The sequence below is a fragment of the Ursus americanus genome, chromosome 14 (assembly GCF_024610735.1).
Source record: "Ursus americanus isolate L20-20 chromosome 14, mUrsAme1.1.p, whole genome shotgun sequence".
NCBI classification, from domain to species: Eukaryota; Metazoa; Chordata; class Mammalia; order Carnivora; family Ursidae; genus Ursus; species Ursus americanus.
Genome location: NC_142140.1, coordinates 38,325,088 through 38,346,087, shown reverse-complemented (window position 1 = coordinate 38,346,087; position 21,000 = coordinate 38,325,088). Strand labels below are relative to the sequence as shown.

Sequence of the window (21,000 nt, the reverse complement as noted above, 5' to 3'; positions counted from 1 at the left end):
GGTAAGGCTTGCCTGGGCGGTTTACTGGACAGAACCCCGGGGGCATCTGCACGCGTGACAGGAGGTCAGAGAGGAGGGCAGGGAGTTTGGGGCAGCATTAGCAAAGGTTCGCAGAAAATGAAGCAGACACCAGACAGTTGTTAACCTGCAGGAAAAAAATGTAAAAATTGTACCCCGAAGTGTGTACTATGAGTTACAGTTCTGAAGAGCATCTGCCCAAGTGAGGACACTGTCAACCCTGAGTCCTGACCCACCTGCTGCGGGACCCTGTGAGAGGGATGGGAGGTTGAGGGATAGGAGGGTGAGGGATGGGGCTGTGCACGGGAAGAGGGGGAGTACTAAGAGCTAAGTGCTCCTCTCCCCCAGCGCATGTCCATGGATAATGCCTAAAACGGAACAATCACGAAGCAGTGACATAAGTATGTCATTTAGAGATACGGAGCTCTGAGATTAGAAAGTGACAGCCTCTGGGGAGTTGGAAATGGAGAGGAGGGGCTGCTGTGCCCCTCACACAGCATGCCTGGTAAAACGATGGCGTACATCATGTGTGTACAGGATGCTGATTTTAAAACCCTGATTTTAAAAATCCATCTTGAGGTGAGTGCCTTGGTGGCTCAGTGGGTTAAGTGTCTGCCTTCTGCTCAGGTCAAGACCTCGGGGGGCCTGGGATGGAGCCCCGTGTCCAGCTCTGTGCTCAGTGGGGAGTCTGCTTCTCCCTCTGCCTCTCCCTCTGTGATCTCTCTCAGTCTCCCTCAAATAAATAAAATCTTTAAAAAAAAATCCATCTAGAAAGGTAAGAAAAAGAAAAAAAAAACATTAAGAAAGGGAGGAAGAGGGGGATGTGGGAGAAGGAAGAAGGGAGAAAGGATAATATAGGCAGAGGAGTCAGGGACAGGAGGCTGACTGCTTTGACTCCAGCCTCTGGCCTGGAGCCAGGGGCCCCCATAGGGCAGAGCGGATATGATGCTCTGTTGACATCACCACCACCTCTGTTTACTCTTCCGGAAAACGAAGGCAGTTCAAGGTTTCAATTCCCTGATCAGCTGAGTACACACGTCTGGCTCCTTAGGCCAAAACACCCGTTTAGTATTGGTGACCCAGGTCTGGGTGACCCCTCACCCCCACTTCTACATTTCCCCAAAGTTGGGGGTAATCAGAAAGCAAGCTGAGGGACAGCAGCCACGTCAGCAGCATGGGCCACTCACTACCTTGCCCCCACCTCTGTTTCAACCTGTGCCGGGGTGAGTCACCCCGACTCACAGGCAGCCGCGCTTGTGGAGGGCTGCGAAGGGAAGAGACTGCCTGCGAAGTGGGGCTAGGTGAGCTACACGTGTCTGTGCAAATTCTCACCCCCTCCCCGCAATCCCCAACTCATCATGTAATTGTCTGGCAAATGTGAAATCCTGCAGCTCCTCAACCACTGGCATCCTTGTCCTGGACAAAGATTCACCCCGGGGCGGGGGGGGGGAGGGGCAGTCCCAGGGAGGGAGGGCGGGCAGGTGTGAGACCTGCACAGAAGAGCTGCACACGAAGTTCAAGCTCAGATGAGAGTTGGGCTCAGCTGGAGGCAATCCAGAGCCCTCAGAGAACAGAGAACAGAGAACAAGACGTTGGATGCAGACCCCCTGGTCTGTGTCTCAAGAGGGAAGACTGAAAGCCAGGCGAGTACCATGGGAAAGACCCCTCCATCACCCAGGCCCTGTTCTACCCAGGAACCTTCATGCCCCTATGTGCCTCACTGTGCCTCACTGCAAAAGGAGCCCCGAGGCCCCCAGGAGGCAGACAGTGGGTCACCCAGCCCCATGGATGGACACGACCTTTTCCAGCTCTGCCAAGGGTTTCCAAGGAGGTTCTGTGGGCATATATGCTGCTGGTGAGACTCGTGCAGGTGGCAGAAGCCTGCCTCCTTGGGCAGCAGAGGGGCACGTGCCCTACCCTGGGAGCCAGTTCAAGGTGAGAGGCAAAGGCCGAGTCTGATGGCCCAGTCCAATGAGAGAGCTCCCTGGCCTCCCGGGAGCCCCAGTCTGCTGGGGGGTACAGCCAGCGCCCTCACAGAGCTGTGGTCGGAAGGGGAGACAGCGTACAAGCCCTGGAGGTCCTAGTCTGAGCTGGGGGGCTGCCAGACCCTCCTTGATGTGGAGCAGTGAGTTTTCAGGGCCAGTCTCCTGCTCCCCCCTCCCCAGAAGGCTCCAGACCTCCGTTCCCCCTGAGCAGCTCCTCCACCACTTAGCAACGGAGACAATTTACATAATGCATCGAGTGTGAGAGCAATAATGGCTGGGGAAGCAGGGTGCCCGTTAGTGGTTCCTTGGGAGAGAAAATACCTGTTCTCACACCACCACCTCCCCCATCACGGACCAGCCGTGACACTGCTGGGAAGCAGGTGCCTTTAAGTACTCAGTGCTGCCAAGAGGGGCCCTGGAAGGGCGGCGCCGGCCCTGGAATCGGAGCAACCTCGGGATAGAGATGCACGCGAGAGGAAATTTCCAAAGCACCCGAGTTTTGAACATAAATCCACCCAGCCGTGCTCTGGAGCCTGCACCCCTGCTGGGCCCGGGCCCTGGTTCCGGAGCCTTCCCAGAGGAGGCACTCCAGCAGGCGGGAAGCTGTAGCCCGAGGCCAGGGAGCTAGGCTGCAGCTGCCCAGGAGGCGGTCACGTTCAAACACAAAGGCAGCGATGGAAGGGGGAGAATACATAAAAATTACTGGCATGGTAATTGCTTTTTATATAAATGTTCTTTTTAAAAGTTTTCCCCAGTGTGAAAGTCCCTCTTTAAAAAGAATAAATTCACTGCACACCAATTTATTCCGCGCCTGTAGATGGAGCATAATGACGGCTCCTCCGTCAACACCTGATCAAGAGGCAAGCGGCTGCCACTTGACCCAGCTTCCGGGTCTCCCTGCGCAAAGACGATGCAGGCAGCAGCAGGGGCCGGGGGTCTGTGGGGCAGCGGGAGAGTGGGGAGCTGGCTTCCAGGAGACTCTGGGCCTCAGAGCCAAGCCCCACAAGCCCCGTTAGTGCGTCAGATGCTGCACTTGAACGGGGGATTCAGAACAGGGCAGCCACCGTCACACACGGGGGAGCTACATGGGGCTGGGGGAGCTGGGGTGCATGGGAGGACAGCAGAGGGGAGGTGTTCAGGAGGCTTCTGGGGGGAGCAGGCCCCAGGCCGTACGCAGGAATCCAGCGGGAGAGGTCTGTCCTGGGCTGCAGGAAGCCCTAGCTCTCTGCTCTAAGCCCTCAAACTGTTCGGCCACCTCCAGAAAGAACACTTCAGCCCAGGGCGGGAAGGGCTACTCGGCCTCACCGCGATGCCCAAGACCTGGAAAGGAGGCTCCTGCCCACGCCCCTTCACAGCCACCGCTCCCTCCCCTGTGAAATGGGAACAGTGTCTCCGTGGCCTCACCACCCGGCCTCTCCGAGCGCTGGACTGGGGACAACGAGGACTGCCCTGCACAAGGCCTGTGCTCTCCAGAGAGGGGCCACTTGGTTCACAGCCGCCCCGGGGTGCAGACACACGGGGCTGTGAGGACACAGAGCCACAGACGGCTGGCACCCTGTCCCCCTGCAGGGCTGCTGGGCGCAGGGGCAGGCACAGTAACTGGGGGGGACATTTACCATGCACGGGAACATGGTGTGTGTGTGCGTGAATGTGAGCTCCTCACCCACAACTGAGATTTCTCAGCTTCACTAATGAACCAGTTAAGTAGTTCTCACCTGCTCGGGTGACACGAGCTCCTGGCATCTGTCTCCTCGTCGTCCCACCGCTCACACCTCCACACAGAGCTCAGCCACAAACACGCGTGCGTGTACACACTTGCCTGGCCACGCCCCCCACGAAGCACCCACGCTCCCCAAGCCCCTGCGCACACATGGTCACGCCCCCACACGCAGCACGCACGCAGATTTGCGGGTTCTCTCCCAGGCGCACACAGTCCCATTCCCGCACACGGCATCACGCTCCTGTCCTCTCTCTCCCACGTGTGGTCAGTGGCACTCTACTTACATGAGTCTCCGCAGGCCAGAGAGGCGTCTCCCAGTGAGTCGGGGACCAAGAATCACAGTGAGCGGGGGCTGCTCGCCTTCTGGGTCTGACTGCCTGTGTTCAGGTGGACTCCGGGGAGGCCTGGGCATGACCCTGCCTTCTGGTCACAATCTCCCTACCCCACAGGATGCCCGCCCAAGGCTCCTGGCAGCTCCTGCCTTCTGTGGGTACCCAACGGATGCAAAAGCGGCAGGGAGTGGGGAGCGCTGGACACTACTGGCCTCAGCCCTGACATGGAGGGCTTCCTGGGGGAGGGAGCTGTGGGCTGGGTTTAAAACTGGGGTGAGGCCTGGAGGGGACGGGGGTGAGTGAGGAGAATGGCAAGGGGACTAGGGAGAGAAGCTGGGATGTCTAGTGGAGATGGAAGTTGAGGGGGGCACAGGGATGGCTGGGAGGTCCAACAGCTTCCCGCTCCCCCCGCACAGGCCACATACGTTGGCCAGGCCTTCAAGTCACTCTGGCAACAGCCCAGTCTCCCCTGTCCCAGCCTGACATCTGGATGCCAACACACCTTGCAGCGGGCTCTTCTCTTGGGCCCTTCTTCATGGCCCCCGCACCCTCCGTTTCCTCACAAAGAGCAATCAGGGACCCTAGATGTGGGGCCAAGCCTGGAAGGTCCCATGCGAGCTACCTCTTCCAGGGCAACCGGCACTGAAGCTCTAGCTTGATGCACTAGATCCGTACCCCCATGTGGGGCTGCTGGTCCCCATGGTCCTGTGGGACAGTCAGAGCCCCGGTCTCCCCCTTCTCACTCCTCACATGCCTGCCACTTTGCTTATCTAGCCACTGAACAGTTACTAGCTAAGCACCTACTGCTGGCCAGCCTCGGGGGCACATACAGGCACGTGTGCACGCCACAGGCGTGCGTGTGTATGTGTCCCCTGTGTGTGTACAGCCTGCTTCTCCACCCAGACTCTGCGACCCCTCAGTTGGGGCCCAGCCCCCAACCCACACCCTTAGGCCAGGACACTCTAGCCTTGGGGTTTCCTGATTCATGGGAACCCGAGGATGGACAAGGAGTGGGCTCAGGAGTCTGTCCCAGATCCCCTGCCCCGACCCCACACACTCATAAGCAGCCAGCCAGATGCCCTGCAGAGCCACCCAGGGCTGGGAGACGAGTATGTGAAAGACGGGAGGTTTGGGGCTCCGTAACCTTCTCCAAACTCTAGGTCTCTGCTCAAAGGAGAGGAGAGCCGTGCTCAGAGAAGGTGGAGGCAGGCCAGGCTGAGCCTCCGTCTCCTGCCTGCTCGTGGTAAATGCTGCTCAGGCTGCCCCTGGGGCCGGCTGTGGTTTGTCAGAACCAATTACTTCTCTGCCTCTGCCAAATGCTTGGGGCTCCACAAATCTCAGGCAAGTGTCCCCGTGGCTGCCACCGATCCAGCAATGGATGGGGGTGGAGGAGTGGGGAAGAATGCAGATCGGGTCAGCCATACCCGGGGGCCCAGCATGGAAACCCGTTCTGCCCTCTACCCTCATCCGCCTTCTCCCACCCTTGATCATCCAGACTGGCCCCTGGCTCTGGACATGCAGCCCCACTACTCTCCAGAGACAGATGGAGAGGCCAGCAGGGAGGGGTGCAGACCCCGGTGTCTTCTCAACAATCTGCAAATACTGGGCCCCCATCGGAGCTGACCCCCAGCTGTCCTGCTACAAGGCCAGCCTCTCTGGGGCCCCAGGGGAGAGCCAGGGTGTTCATCAGAACAGTCTTGCTGTGTGTGGGGGGAGGAGTGGGGGTGTCTTGCGTTAGGAAAGCTCGACAGACAAACGTCTTAGACTCTCAAAATGGAAGGATCGAGGGGCATCCACTTTAGGGAAGGAGTGTGCAGCAAAGCCATGGGTTCTCAACCCAAACTTCCGGAGAGAGGCACTCTGTCTGCCTGGTGAGGCATGACCATGCCTCTGAGATTGTCTCTTCTTTAAACTGAGGGACCCCACACCTGGCTGGCTCAGTTGGAGGAGCCTGTGACCTTTGATCTTGGGGTCGTGGATTCGAGCCCCATGTTGGGTGTAGAGATTACTTAAAACTTAAATAAACTTAAAAAACAAAATAAAAACATAAACAGAGGGACCCCAGTCACAGAACCTTCCAGAGATCCCTGGAGTTGCCACCCTCAAGAACCCGTGATCCTCAGCCTTGGCCTCGGCCACACCATTTTCTGACCCACTAACTCATCCCCTGTGCCAGTACCTGGGGCCGGCCCGCAGATTGGTGGTTTCCTACCACTTCTATTCTACTGCCAGCCAAGCTCCATGCCCGATCCACCAGGCCTGGAGACACCTGCCAACTGGCTGGCTGATTTGAGAAACAGACTCACAGGCCTCTTCTGGGGTGTAGGGTCCTTCTCCTTCACCACTGCCCACCTCCTCCCTCGCTAGAGGTGCCTCTGCAGCTGGCCCCTGGGTTCCTGGCTCGAGAAGCCGCCCACCCATCCCTGGGCTGCAGGCCCTGCTTCCTCAAGTCCTGCTGGCTTTTGTGCCTCTTGCTGTAAGGTTTCCAAAAGATGCCGTGGTCAGCCAGTGTTAGAGACTGAATATCTGTGTTGCCCCCAAATTTGCTTGTTGAAACCTAATCCCAACAGGATGGTATTTGGAGGTGGGCTCACTCTATGGGAGGTGATTAAGTTGTGAGGGCAGCGCCCCTGGCGAAGGGGATCGGTGTCCTTATTAAGGACCCCAGAGAGATCCTTCCCCTTCTACCACGTGAGGAAAGCAAAAAAACAGCGGTCTATGAGCCACGCAGTGGGCCTTCTCCAGACACCAAATCCGCTGACAGCTTGATGTTGGACTTCCCAGCCTCCAGAACCATTAGAAAGAATTCTGTTGATGATAAGCCACCCAGTCTACGGTATTCTGTTATAGCAGCTGGGACGGACTCAGACGGCAGGGACGAGAAAACTGATTTCCAAATTCCTGGGCTGAGACAAGCAAACGGGACACCATGGGCATCTGAATTTCCTGAAACTGTGACCAATTCCTGGAAGGACAAGCAACTGATAGTGGGGGAGGGAGCACAAAGGCACCCCCACATTTATAGGGCTCTGTCCGTAGCCTTTCCTTGCCCCTGGTCCCTTGAGATCCTCTCGTATCCCAGGAGGACAGAGGTGCTCAGGTCCCCATGTCATGAATGGGGGAGGCAAGACTTAGAGGGGCAGGACAACAAGCTCCAGGTCCCTCAGTGTGGGAAGGCCCAGCCCTGCCCTTCCTGCCCCCTCCACTCTTTCCACCACCAGCCACCGTGGAAATGCTGCCTGTGGCACAGGTTCCAGGTTCAAGTTCCAGTTCTGCCACTTACCAGCTGTGGGACCTCAGGCAGGTCTCACCTTAGGAAGGCACAACTCTTTTCTCCTGCTCTGAGCCGGTCCCTGTCCTCTGGCACTGACCTCAGCCGCGGCCCTGCGGTGGTCCCTCTCCCATGCCTGTACCACCAGCCACAGGTCTGCTGATCGCACCCAGAGTGGCCTCTCCCACAGACCTGGCCCCTCCACACCACAACCCCCACAGGCACCTGGGTCGCAGGCTCACTGAGGCTGTGCCAGAGCTCCAGAAGCCTGTCCTAGCAGGGCTCCCTGCTCCAGCCTCCCCCTGCAAGACTCCAGAGTGAGGGGCTCCGAATTGGCCATGGAGGCAACTACCCACTCATGCTCCTCTGGGGACTTCCCTGTCACGGCACCCCCCACCTGCTGTGAGGCTGTTCTGACCTCACTCTCTGGGGAGTAGGAAGAGTAGAGGCCTGGAAGAGGACAGGGGCCGAGAAGGGCACAGGTACTGGCCCGGTACTGGAGGAGCCCTTGGGGTGGGGGAGGCGCCAGTAGCCGGGGCCTGGAAGGCACAGCCAACACAAGCCAGGGCTCCCTGGCAGAGTGTCTGAGGGCAGCCATCCCCCCCACGGACCTCCCCCACTCCGTCTCTGGTGGGAGGGTATGTGGAAGGGGTGCAGCAGACGAAGCCAGTCAGCTGGCCTGCAGGCAGGAGCTCCTGCCACTGATGAAATGGCTTTTGAAAAGCTTCAAAAATGGAATTTTCTCCTGTAGGCGACAACAGAGAGTGTGGGGAGGGGGCGAGCAGGACACACAGTCTCCCTGTCTCCCAGTCTCTTGTCTCCCCACACCGTGCTCAGGAGACAGCATTCCCAGACCTCTGGTGGGGGAGGGGCAGAAGAGGCCACCCCCAGGGCAGGCCTGGGAAGGAAAGAAGTGGGGAGCAGGCTGGGCTGGGGGGACGGAGAGGGGGTCCACGCCGGCTTCGGCCAGCCTTCTGTGCGTCTGCCTCTGTGTATCTAATTATGCTCAAGTGGCGGCCTCACCACGTTTCAGACGCCCTCCCAGAAGCCCCTCCTCAGCCCCATGCATCCCCGCTGGGTGCCGAGCAAGAGGACCATATGGAGGGAATAATAAGACAATTAACTTTCCATTAAAGAATAATATATGTGGGTTTTTAGGGAGGCGAGCGGCAGCAATCCCTACCCAGCGGCATATTTCACACCCGCACCCCCACCACCTCCACCCTGACGCACCCCACACCCTGAACATCTTCACCAGGAGAAAGGAGGGCGCTGCTGGGTCTCACTGGGAGGCGGCTGGAGGAGGGGTGGGGGCTTCAGGAGGAGCAAGAGCAGAGCCCCTAGGCCTAAGGTTCTGAGGCTTCCCGGAACCTTGGGGAGGGGCTTTGATGGGCCTGGTTGGGGCTCCCTCAGCACCCCTCACCTGACCATGAGCACATCACCTGGGACAGCTGTGCTGGTCCCCAAGGGGAGGTGGTCTGCCTGGCCAGGGAGCTTCAGGCCTGCTTCTTAGGGCACATGTGAACCAAAGTGCTCTAAGAGAAGGACCAGCTGTGAGGTCTGGGGGTCACAGCCATTTGAATTCCCCTTTCCTGGCCCTCCAAAGGGCTGTTCTGTTCCCTAGTACCTCCCCCTAGCCCAGCTTCCTTCCTCCTCTTCTGCCCCAGGCTCTCTAGGGTTCTGAGCTTCCCTGGCACTCTTGGACACTGCTAACCCCACCTGAATGCCCAGATGCCCAGAAAGGACCCTCCCCAGATGGGGGCCAACCACAGCCTTGGCCGGCACCCCTGAGCCAGCATTAGAGTATGCATGAGTTTTGGGAATGAGTGGTTCCAGCCAGGGGGGAGGGTTGGAGGGACGGTGGGAGGCCTGTCTTGAAGGCACGTATGAAGAGGTCCTGTCTCTGCTTCCCCGGCCCCTTAGGAAAGGGGCCCTTGATGTGGCCAGACATTGGTCCTTGCCAGGAGCCAGCTCCAGATGTGACACTCCACAAATATTAATTACACATTCCCAGGGAGCACTAAGCAGACGGGGTACAGGGATGGCCAGGGGCAGACAAGATGGGCTGGGACTGTGGCACCATCCCTGGTTCAGAAATGCCATTCCCGGCTACCCAGAGCAGTGAGGACACACGGACGCCATCGGTCTGAATCACCATGCCTGTCCAGAGAAGCGCAGCAGTGGGGAGGGGAGGAGGAGATTTAGGGGTAGGGAACTCCGAGTCCTAGGGTCCTATTCTCCTGTTCTCCATGGACGCAGCTCAGCAGCTGAGGGGAGGGGCTGCCTCAGGGTAGCTCCTCCAGGTAGGCCCCAGGACTGCACCTCTGGCTTGGTACTTCTCCCCACCCCCACTACCACATAAGACTGCTGGTCAGGGCTCCAGGATGGGACTGGCTAGTGGAGACTGTCACTTAGGACCTAGGTTTTCCCGTTTGTCTGTCAGGACCACAGGAGTAAGCAGCAGCATGCAGCTGGGCTAAGGCCAGCATGGAAGTGAGGCAGCCGGGGTTGTTGACAGGGCTCTAAGCCATTTCTGCCCCAATCAGAAGGCGGGGTAGGAGGGGTTGATGTGGACTGAGAAAGGTTCCCATAGGCCCAGGCTTGGCTTGACACTTTCCAGAGAGTGGCCTGTCGATCCCAGACATGGTCATCCTGGATCTCTGTTCCCAGCCCAGCTTTGGCCAGGAAGCCCTCCCTCACCCCAGACAGAGGATCTTCTTACTTCCTTTTTTAGAGAGCCTCCAAGGAAGGTTCTCACCCAGGTCAGGAGCCCATCTCAGGACGGAGCGTCTGATGAGCCACTGGTTCTTCCTCCTTTCTGACTATGATCTCTCCTGCTTTGCTTTCCCACAGGGTCCCCAGAGTTGTTCCCCTTCTACACTGGACACCCAGTTACAAGTGAGTAGGTTCCTGGCTGTACCTGTCAGAGTGACCTGGGCTTCAGAATGGGGAGACTGGCCATTTCCACATCCTCCCCTGTGTGCCCCCAGGCACCTGATGAATTATTCATCCTGATCAGCCTCATTATGTAAATGAGCTCAGAGCCCAAGCATATGCTCTCTGCTCTTCCCCCGCCCTACCCAGGATGGGGACAATATGGTGCTGATGGGGGAGGGCAGAGAAGGAGCTTAGGAGACCTTGATCAGCTTCCAGGGGTTCTGGAGAGGGCAGACTACAGTAGAGTCCACACTTTTGTGCCCTGTTCACATCAGGAGTAGGCCAGGGCTTGGAGGGAGGTGGGGCTGGGTACCCAGGAGGGGCCTGGCTCAGGAGTGTCTGGCTAAGCATGGGGGTGGGGATGGCATGTGAACACCAGGCCACAGCAGGAGCACCCACTATGTGCTGGCCCTGGGCTTAGATGAGGCACATGGTGGGATCTTTGCAGACAGCCCACACACACCACCTTGGTGTGCTATGGTTCCTAACCTGTAAGTGGGCCCCAGTCTGCACCCAGCCATGCCCCCATGTGGTTGTGGTCGGGAGGAGGAAAGTGCCAAGGCAGGAAAACGCTCCCACATGCCACTGTCTGCAGTTTCTGGACTCCTGCAGCTGCCAGCTTCTGTGGCGCCCAGCTTCTGGGAGTGGGGTGATCTCCAGGACTGGGGTAGGGGCAGAGGGCAGTCATGCAGGAGAGGAAGGCCAAGGGGGCCCAGATGCCAGGACACCCCAACTGCAGGGCGTTTGGGGGTAGCACAGAATCAGCTCAGGGAGGCCTGGGGAGGCCACCGGGGGCTGAGGCTGTCAGCTTGGCCGAGCTGGTGCCAGGATCCTGGGAGCGTCTGCAGTTGGGTCAGGGCTCTGCTGTGAGTGTCCTCCTGACGCGTCAGAGCTGGGCGGGGGCTGGCGACATGCTCCCTCTCATATGCCTCTGAAGGAGAACCATGGTGACTCAGGTCTGGGGTGGCTTGTAGGGGCGGGGAGGTTGGCTCCCCCCTGCTCCGTGGGATTGTTCTTTTCCCCTGGGATTCTTCACCTGCTTTCCTGCCGCCCACCTCACCAGAGTGCCCGGCACCAAGAAGCAGCCCCAGAGCTGTCAGCGGAAAGTAAGAGGCTGAGGAAGCAGGTGAGAAAAAACTGGAGCAGGACAGTGATCCGCTGGAGAGCTGGCAGCCGTCGGCTGGCGGAGGGATGCCAGGAGGAGCCGGCCGGGAACGCCAGGTCAGCACTTCTCTGCCTGCGGCCAGGCTGGCCACAGCCGCACCAAGCATGGCCCCTGCTCCAGCGCAGCTCCCCACTTCCCCAGGCTCATCCTGCCCAACCTTCCAAGAGGTGCAGCCAGAGAGGAGCAGCACCCAGAACAGGAGTCTGGAGCCCTGGCCCAAGCCTCAGGGCTGCCGCAGCCAGCGGCGTACCTCTGGTTATGGCTGGCCGGGTGGGGGTGGGGGAAGACGTGCTCACTGATGAAAGGGTCTGGAATCACTTACCTCCCATCAGAAAGGAAGGGGCCAACACGTCCTCGGAGTAAAAATGATCAGTGAGGGAAAGTCAAATTTCTAGAAAAGGGGGTGTATCTGTGTCAGCCCATCCACTGTTATTCTCATCACCTCACCCTCCAGCCAGACCTCCCAGTCACGCCACAGACCAAGAGTGAGGATCAGAGAGGGTCGGGGACTCGCCCAGCAGCACACAGTGGGGATGCGGAGCTGGGCTTCCATCTCTGGTTCTCACCAGCCAGAGAGCTCAATGGTTCAGACAGAACCAAATCTCATGCATGAAACGTGTGCATTACCTCCTCCCTGGCAAACTTTCGGGGTCTGAGTTGCCCATGACTATACAATAAACATGTCCTCAGGATGAGAATTCAAAGCATGGAAGATTCGTGACAGGAGGCGCGTAGTTAGCTACTTCTGTGGGGTACACCTTATGTTCCAACACGAAACTTGGAAAGGCCCACGACGCACATTCCAGGGTACTATCGCTTCTTCATTAACCTACATGGCTACACTTGGCAGCGCCCACTTAGAACCCAGTCAGTGCCGGGTGCAATTCCTGAGCATAAATTGACTTCTGTTCCGGAACAGCTTTTCCTACAGAGCCTTCTCTGGAAAGCTCTGCTGGCCTCCAAGTACGGCTGAGTCACTGAGAGTTCACGGGAAGAGTGGGATGAGGGTTACTGCAATTCAAGCCCGGCAATTAGGGCAGGGAGGTTCAGAGAGACTGGGCCACTAGGGGGAGGATACCCAGCAAGCTGGAGGGTTGAGACCTCCAGACTCGGATTCCCTCTCCCTGTCGTGCTACCACCTCGTTAACCAGCGCTGATCAGCCGCATCGGTGCCAGAGGGACGGCCCCATCCTCAGCCAGCGGCAACGCACTCACTGCCAGCCCCATTTCCTGGGTACCTGCCCTAAGCTAAGCAGGGGGAGAAGACCAAGGCTAAAACCCCACGGTAGCTTCCCCATAGAGGTTACACCTGCTGATCCCAGGCCCGACCAGGAGGGACGTCGCGAACAGTGTCCAGACCTGGCCTCTTGGCCGAACCACTTACAGAAACTGTTTACTCTGCTGTTCTTGGGACAACCATCGGCAGGAGAACCTGTTACCCCCCTGCTTGGTTCTGGTTGGGCATCCTGGCCCAAGCCTCCAGCAGGAGCTCCTCAAAGTCCCCACAGGTCCCTGGGAGTCCCACCCAAGCACTCCAAGAGCTCAGCTCTCCGAGCCTCTGCATTTCCACATAAAGAGCGACGGCTCAGGAACCTGACAGCGACACATTTTGCAGCCTTCTGGGGGTGACGGATGGCCTGCTCTTCACATCACTATTTCAAACATTAACATAATCTCCGAGGATGAATGTGGTCGCCAGCGCCTAATCAATCACCCCTCCTGCCCTGATCCCTCAACTCGCCAAGCACAGGCTTTCAACCCCTGCTGCAGCGCCCGGCGCGGCGGTACTGTACTCCACTATTGTCGGCCTGGCTGCTCCACTCATCGCATCGACGGTCCCTCAGCCTCTGTGCACACCCTCCAGGGCCTGCGTGTCCCCTCCCACTTCCTCAAACACAGACCTCACCCACTTAAAACCTGAAAGCCTGGGGTGCCCGAGTGGTTCAGTCAGTTAGGCATCCGACACTTGCTTTCGGCTCAGGCCATGATCTCGGGGTCGTGGGATCGAGCCCCGCGTCTGGCTCCGCACTCAATGGAGAGTCTGCTTGTCCCCCCCCCTGCTCCTCCCCCCCGCTTGCCTTCTCTCTCTCTTTCTCAAATAAATAAATAATTTTTTTTTTTTAAACCTGAAAGCCCAACACCCCAACATCAGAGCTCACTGGACAGTGCTCAGTACCAGAAAGAGCAGGCCAAAGCCTGGAGGAGTGGCTGTTTTTCGAGTCATTTCCCCACCGGCCCCGATGGGCCCAGTTGTGTCCCCCCACGCCTAACCTCACTCCTTATTTCTGAAGCCCTTCCCCCATTCCCACTCAGAAGAGGGTCCCTGAACAGAAAAGCCAAGGGCACCAGGCTTACCTCGCGGAGCTGCTGGACGCCCCCGAAGATCCGCATCACGCCATCGATCTCCTGCTCCAGGCGCCGGGCCCAGTGCTGCATCCTGTGTGCAGAGAGGAGACAGGTGTCAGGAGGGCCCCCCGCCCCAGTGCTGGGACAGCCCAGCGCGGAGTGACCTGGGGCGTGACCATTAGCAGCCACTCCTTCAGAGCCCGATTTCACTGGTGAAGAAACAGAGGCTCGGAACCGGAGTAAGCCCGTGAGTCTCTTTGAAGCGCAGACCTGGCGGCCCAGGCTCTGCTCACGTACTGCTGGGCAGCCAGGAAGGACAGCGGATTGTAGTTGAAATGCACCGAGGGAGGCCGGCAGCTCCAAGAAGCCTGCAGGGAGACTATTTTCCACCGTGAAGAGCCAGCCCTTGATGTTGCTGCTCTGAACATGGGGACTCTGGACACCAGGGAAGAGGGGAACGTGAGTGAGCCACGTGGGGGCTGCTGGATCTCAGAGCCTCCTGTCCCCAAGGCTGGGTGAGGCCTGAGGAAGCGGAAGGAACGTGAGTCACTGCCGTCGCCACTGTCATCGTGTAGCTGGCGGCAGGTTCCTGCCCCTGTGGGCCTCATCTGAGAAGTGGACCTGGAAAGCTTCCGGTGCAGGCAGCCCTTCCCTGCCAGCACTCAGATGCCACCTGAAGCTCATGGCTGCATGCCCTGCGTCAACTGCCCACCTGCAGGTCCAGCTCAGACCATCCCGCGCCTTTCTGAGGTCTGGCAAGCCCCGTGAGTCCATCACCCATGCCACCAGCCTACGCAGGTCTCCTTCACACTGGTGTTCCTCTGAACCCACTCTGACCCATCTGTGTCTCAGTCTTCTCCAGAAAGTGTGGATTGTTTGGGGCCGCCTCATAGGGTATGAGAAGGACACATGAGGACAGGCGGTCAAGGGTGTTGCTCCGGAATAGTTGTGAGTGGACAGGAGGGACAGGTGGCCTCAGAACCCAGTATTGTCAGCCCACACCCACGAACTGGAATGGCATCTGCGGAGAGGTTCGGTCCCCGTTCTAATCTGTGACCCTTCCTTCAGGCAGTGCCGGATCAGGTGAGCAAAACCATACCAGTCCTTGCCAAGGGCCTGCCAGGGAGATGTTCTCCACACTTCCAAAGGGGTTCGCTGCTGCGACCAAGGGCCACTGTCCTAACGCATCTGAAGAAGCACCTCAACTTCCTCATCGCACCACACGCAGAACAAGGCCATTCCAGGGAGGGCTCATAGGAGAGTTACCACAAAGACTGAAATACACCACGGGTTAAGCACAGCCCATAGGGCAAGGGAGGGGTGGGGTGATGCCTGCCCCCCACCCCCAGTCTCTGGAGGAGTACCCCAGAAACCATAGGATCCAGGAGATGGCATCTGGCTCTAACACCTCCCCCACCTTCCCCAGTGCCACTCAGGGCCAGGACTCTGCTCGCTCCCTGGGTGAGAAGAGCTCGAGCCTCCACCCCAGCCCTCTGCCCCACATCCATCCTCAGGCCTGTGGCTGGGGGGCTGGGTCTGTGCCATTGTGTGTGCCCGGGTCGGTTGGCATGGGAACTTGGAGCAGGAGGCGGGCGGATCACTAATTGCAATTTGCCAAGCTGAATGTCAGGACCGTGATGGGAAAAAAAATCAACATCAAAAGAAATAGGTATTAACTTCAGCTTGCTGCTGGCTGAGCCACAGCCTGATGCCCACCTCCAGTCCCCACCACAGGCAAAAAGCTAACCCCACGCCCAGGAGGAGGCCAGGCTGCAGACCAGGCTACAAAGGGCAATCAGGCCTCCGCTGCTAGCCAGGGGAGGGCAAAGCCCAGCAGAGAACGGAAAGCCTGCTTGGCCCCTGCTCCCATGTACCAGGTGCTGATCGCTTGGCCGTGGCTATGGGTGGACAGCGGGGCAGGTGGCTGTTTTGTGTTCCTGAGACGGAGCCCAGGGGGGCTAATGTTGAGGTGGGTTGCTGTGTCCAGCTAGGTACAAAAATGGTTGGGGTCAAGGAGCTGATCTCCAAAGGGAACCATTAACTCTGCCCTGGCCCTGACCCCGACCTCAGCCACTCACTGGTCTAGGGGACGAATGCCAATCATAATCGTTTCTGGGACTAATACATACAAGGGCACCCAGGATGTACATGGAGTGGTGCCAGCATGCCACCTGCTCTCTTGCTTCAAGCCTCACAAAGCAGCAAGCATTACCATCCCCAACTTACAGATGAGGAAACTGAGGCACAGGGGCTATACCTGACCAGCCCAAGGTCATCCGCCCAAGACTCGGCAGCCACGGAGCCTGATGCACGGATGTGCTAGAGTCAGCAAGAGCCAAGTGACAGTGCACATCCCCTCTCAGCTCTGCATTCAGTATTGTCACTTTGAGAACTTGAAATCAGCCATAGTGGGAATATTTATACCACAGAAATCGGCAAATGCTACAAATCGCAGTTTTTTCCCCCGGAGAGTGAATTGTAAACATTTACTGGCACACCACTGATTCGGCCCCAGGCTGTTGACTCTTTTCTAGTGTGTCTATAGGTCTCTGGTTCTAGGATTTCACAGATAAGTAAAAGAAAATTAATTGGAAGAACAGACATGGATGCCAAGTTTTCATTTTGTTCAGACAACACATCATTATTATTATAATCACCATCATTTCATCTAAAAAGGCTATTTCAACACTAAAAGAATTTTAGAAGAGCCAAATCTCAGGATAAAGTCCAATTCTTTCCAAGACACACATACACTCTTTCCCTCCCTTCCTCCCTTCCATTCTCTCTCTCTCTCTCTCTCTCTCTCTCTCACACACACACACACACACACACACACACACACACACTCTCACGTGCACTTACGCAGGGCCTCCCCACTTCCACCCCCAGGCTGAGCAGCTCTGGACTCTGCTGTAGGCCACAGAGACCAGCCTGCCCATGATAGGGCAGGACACACACACCCTCCTGGGGGCCGAGGGTGGCTCTAGCCCTTGGTCTGGTGCCCTGGGCCTGACGGACAGAGAGACTCCCAGGCCCCAAAGGCACTGCGCATCAAAGCAGCGCCAGGGAAAACAAGTTACTCTGATCACTCACCTGAGCCAAACCCAATTAGGAAAGCAATACGTGTGTCCCAGTGTTAAAGAGAACATGATAGATAAATCATTTCAGTGTCACAGAGACGAGATTCTGTGGGTTGGAGGCCTTGGCTGGCGTATCAATGCTGGCTCCAAGACGTGACACCATGGGACCAAGGAGGCTGGGAGTCGACTGTGCACCTCCAGAGCTCCTGTCTGAGGGCTGGAGAAACCACCCACCAAGCCGAGGCTAACCTGGCCAGGCACGGTCCCACTCGCTGTGGCAGAATGGCATGGGGGCTTTGGAAGTACGGGGGACGTATCAGGATCCATGGCCCCACTGGCTCAGAGGCACGCTGACCAAATCTTGCCTGGGCTCCCATCAGCCGGGGCCCGGGTGCCCAGCTCCACAATACCTCCCTGGTCAGACAGTGTTGCCCATGGGTCACCCTCCCAACAGGGTAGGCCCACCTGCTGGTTCCCTACATCCCTGTGATTTTCCATGCTCTTCACGGAGATGACACTGCTTATCTCCAAGTGTCTCTAAGTGCCAAATTAGCAAGCCAGGGAGGAGAGAGTGTCTGGGAGGAGGCACGTGCAGCCAGGGGCTGCAGCCCTCAGGATGACTGCTGTGGGCAGGAGAGGCAGCACAGAGCCTTGTATCCCTGTGCCCTCCGTGTGCTTGAACCCAGGGAGGTGCAGGCACTGGGCCCCCATCCCACGAATAAGAAAACGGAGCCCCCTGGGAGGATGGGTGCAGGGCCATGTACTTGCAGGGAAGCCAGACCCATCCTCCTGGCTCCAGCAGCTCCCTGACCCCACCCTTCCAGAACCAGGCGGCTTGCCTCAGGCACAGGCGCCTGTGTGACCTTGACCTCAGGGAGTTGAGCTCCTGTGTGTAAATAGGGGGAATGACTGGCTGAAAAGCTTCAGTGGCCAGATCCACATGGCCACCTTGATGCATATTTTCCAGGCCCTCCTGGGGGCTACAAGAGCACCTGATACAGTGCCCCAGTGCTCAGGAAACCTCCCATGAATGCCCACACTTGGGGAGAGGGGCACGGGGGGAGGGAGTGTGGAAAGGATTCCCAGAAAGGCTGAGAGAGGCAGGGAGTGGGCACAGGGGCACTCATCCCGTACCTGGCAGACTGAGGGCAGCCCAGCGGGAAGAGGGCCCAAGGAGCTGCAGGACGCCAGGCCTTGCTCTCCAGGGCTGGCTTCAGAACCAAGAGGAGTATATGAGAGAAGCAGCTGTGTCACTATCAGGCAAGGGAGCGAGGTCACCCCCACGTGGGGTGAGGAACTGGGGCTGAGGACCCCCTTCAGCAGGCAGAACCACCAAGTGCCCAGCTTGAACCTGGGGAGGCCCTGGCCAAACTATAGAGCACGCTGTGGGGCCTGGAGCTCAAGGCCAGCTGCACAGGCTCCCCCAGAGGGGAGGGGCCCAGCAGGAGGAGGGGAGGAGGGGGAGGGGGAGGAGGGGGAGAGGGAGAGAGCCTGCGTGCAGATGCAGCGGCACAGATGAAACTGTTGCCAGTTGTTAATTTTATACGCGAAGTTGTTGATCAGAATGTGATTTAATTGTACAGTATAATCCAGGCTTTTGGAATAAATTATGCAGAAAACTCATCTATAATTAAACAAATCAAAAAACCAGAGACAGGTGACACGGCAGGTTTACCCCTGCGAGGGCATGGGTGGGTGTGGGCAGCCGGACCCCGCAGGACCCCGTGGACAGGCACGAAGGGAAGGAGGCGGGGTTTATTCCAGAGCAGACAGGGGTCTGGTCCAGGGAGGCCAAGGCCTAGTGGGGCCTCAGGACTCCCAACCTCTGCCTCTGAAGGCCTCTTTGCCACTGTGGAGGCATTCTGCCATCAAAGCCCGCCTGCGGGCTGCCTCCACCAGGCAGACTGCCTGGATCAACCTGGTTCCCCCGGGGACCTGTGAGCAATCTACTGTCCTCCCACTAGCTCAGCAGAGCAGCCATCCCAACGGGGCAGGTAGGGGGCGGGGGGAGCAGGGGTGGAGCAGCAGGTGAAGTAGGAGGGGTGGATGGCAAAACAGGATGAGGCTGGGGTGAGGGGTGTGGGGGGGCCACTTGTGGCTCAGGGCATGTGAGCCAAGCCTGGCAGTAGTGGCAGCCCACAGGTCTCCTGCTTCTCTCGTGACAGGCTGGCCAATTATTCTCCCGGCTCTGGGGGAGGCAATGATTTAAAATAAATTGCTATTTAATTATTCTGATTATATTTCAGCTGGCCTGCCACCTCCCACCTTGGTGCCTTCACAGTCTTCTGAAGAGGAAAGAAGAAAAGATTGGGCAGGAGAAGGGTAGTAAGGGACAGATAGACGGAGAGACACAGACCTGAAGAGAGCCCAAGAGAGTTGGGCTAGAGGGCCTGCATCAGGCTGAACCCAGCCCAGGGGAAGATGACTGGTGAGTGGTCCTGGAGAGGGTGTTCGTCCCCTGCAGCCTCCCAAAGCTCAGATAGCAACTGTGTCCCCTGCTGAAGCAGCACCCTGGCCGTGCTTGGCCCTCCCCCTAGACCACAGCCATGTTGCGAATGGCAGGAAGCTCAAGGCTGCACCCCAGGACTGTGGCATCTCCAGAGCCACCTCCACCTGGGAGTCCTCCCTGACTGCTTGGGTGGATGTCCCTCTCTACCCAGACTGAGTACCAGGCTCCAGTCCTGGCTCTTCTGAGGCCTTGAACCAGACGTGTCCTTCTAGGCTTCAGTTTTCCCACCTGGAGAATGGAGATAAAGCTCACCACTTGTCTGTCTCTCAGGACCCAAAGAGGCAGGTGGAAACCACAGCCCCACGGAAGGGATGTCAACAATGCTGACTGCCCCACATACTCATGTGCATGGACCCACAGTCCAATCTTCTTCCTCGGACCTGCAGCTTACTAAGCGGGGGATGGCCATGCGTCTTCCTTAGACTGAGGCCTCCGGGTGGGCTGCAACCCCTCCCTGCATGGCCTCAGAGACCCTGACACAGGCGCAACCCCTCGGGAAGGGTAGAGCCTCCACGATCAGAGCATCCTTCCCTTGTCCACTCAGGAGAGAAGACGCTTGGGCCTCGGCTTCTCTTTTAGGGCTCAAAGCCCAGGGTCTCACCCCCCACCCTGATTTGATCACAGCCTCCCGAGGATGGCAGAGGGCAAAAGTCTAGCCAAGGTCATTCGCTCCTGAGAGGCCAACTGGGTCCAGCCACTCCTGGCCAAGGACAGGAGAGTGCCGACAGATGTGGAGGCAGTCAGCACAGGGTGAGTGGGGAGCATCCTGGCTCAGCTGATGCAGGGTGGAATGAGGCTCCCCAGCTAGCCACCCACGCCTTCAACAGGTAAACTGAGGCACAGGACTCAAAGGACTGGCCCATCTTCAACTGATTTGTAATTCAGCTAAAGAAACCCCTACAGCGTGAGCAACGTGGTACCTGCCCCCCCATGTCATCCTCCTCACCCTCCCAACCCCCCCTTCCCACGTACATAGGGACAGACAGCCCACTTATCACAAGCGATTCTCAGAGACCCTGGGGAGCTGGGGAGGGGCTGATGCTGCCGAAGCTCGAATTAGTCCAAATCCATCGGCCTCGACTATGTGTGTCTTGGGACCCTGCCCAAATACTGCTCCTTAATGAGGTTATTAATTACGGGCTGTCCCTTCCCTATCTTTCCCCGGGAAAAAGCTTTTCCTTCTAGTTGGCTCTCGGCTAAGAGGCAGTGGTGGCAGCGTGACTGTGCCTCCCCCCCTCAGACTAACAGTGAACAATCATCCGGCTTTAATTAGGGCGCTGGGTCCAGCCCAGTATTTACTCCTAACAGCTTGATGGGGGGAGGGCAGGAGAGACCTAGAGCCAGGGAGCAGCATGGCCCACGGCTGGGAGAGCCAGGCAGCCCACTTGGCCCAGAGAGGGATGGAGGGGGTCCAGACTCACACAGCAAATGGTCATAGACCTCGGCCTCATTCCCCACAATCAGTGCAGGATTAAGAGTCCACAGGGGCACCAGCAGTCAGGAAGGACCCTTAGATGAGGCAAGGCTCAGCCAGGGACGTGCTGGCTGAGATGGGGGAAAGAGGTTTCCCCCCAGTAGCATGGAGAGTCTCCTGAGCCTGACTTCTGTTTCTGCCATGGTTAGCTGTGTGACCTTGG

At 58.0% G+C, this 21,000-nt stretch overlaps 1 protein-coding gene across 2 annotated transcripts in view; it reads right to left on the bottom strand.

The window, feature by feature from the left end:
• CACNA2D2 (calcium voltage-gated channel auxiliary subunit alpha2delta 2) overlaps positions 1-21,000 on the bottom strand; it is a 141,657-nt gene that overhangs the window by 101,035 nt on the left and 19,622 nt on the right. For both annotated transcript variants that reach the window (XM_045807215.2, XM_045807216.2), the window contains exon 2: positions 13,784-13,865. In XM_045807215.2, coding sequence (XP_045663171.1) covers positions 13,784-13,865 — 82 coding nt within the window. The remainder of the gene's footprint in view (positions 1-13,783; positions 13,866-21,000) is intronic.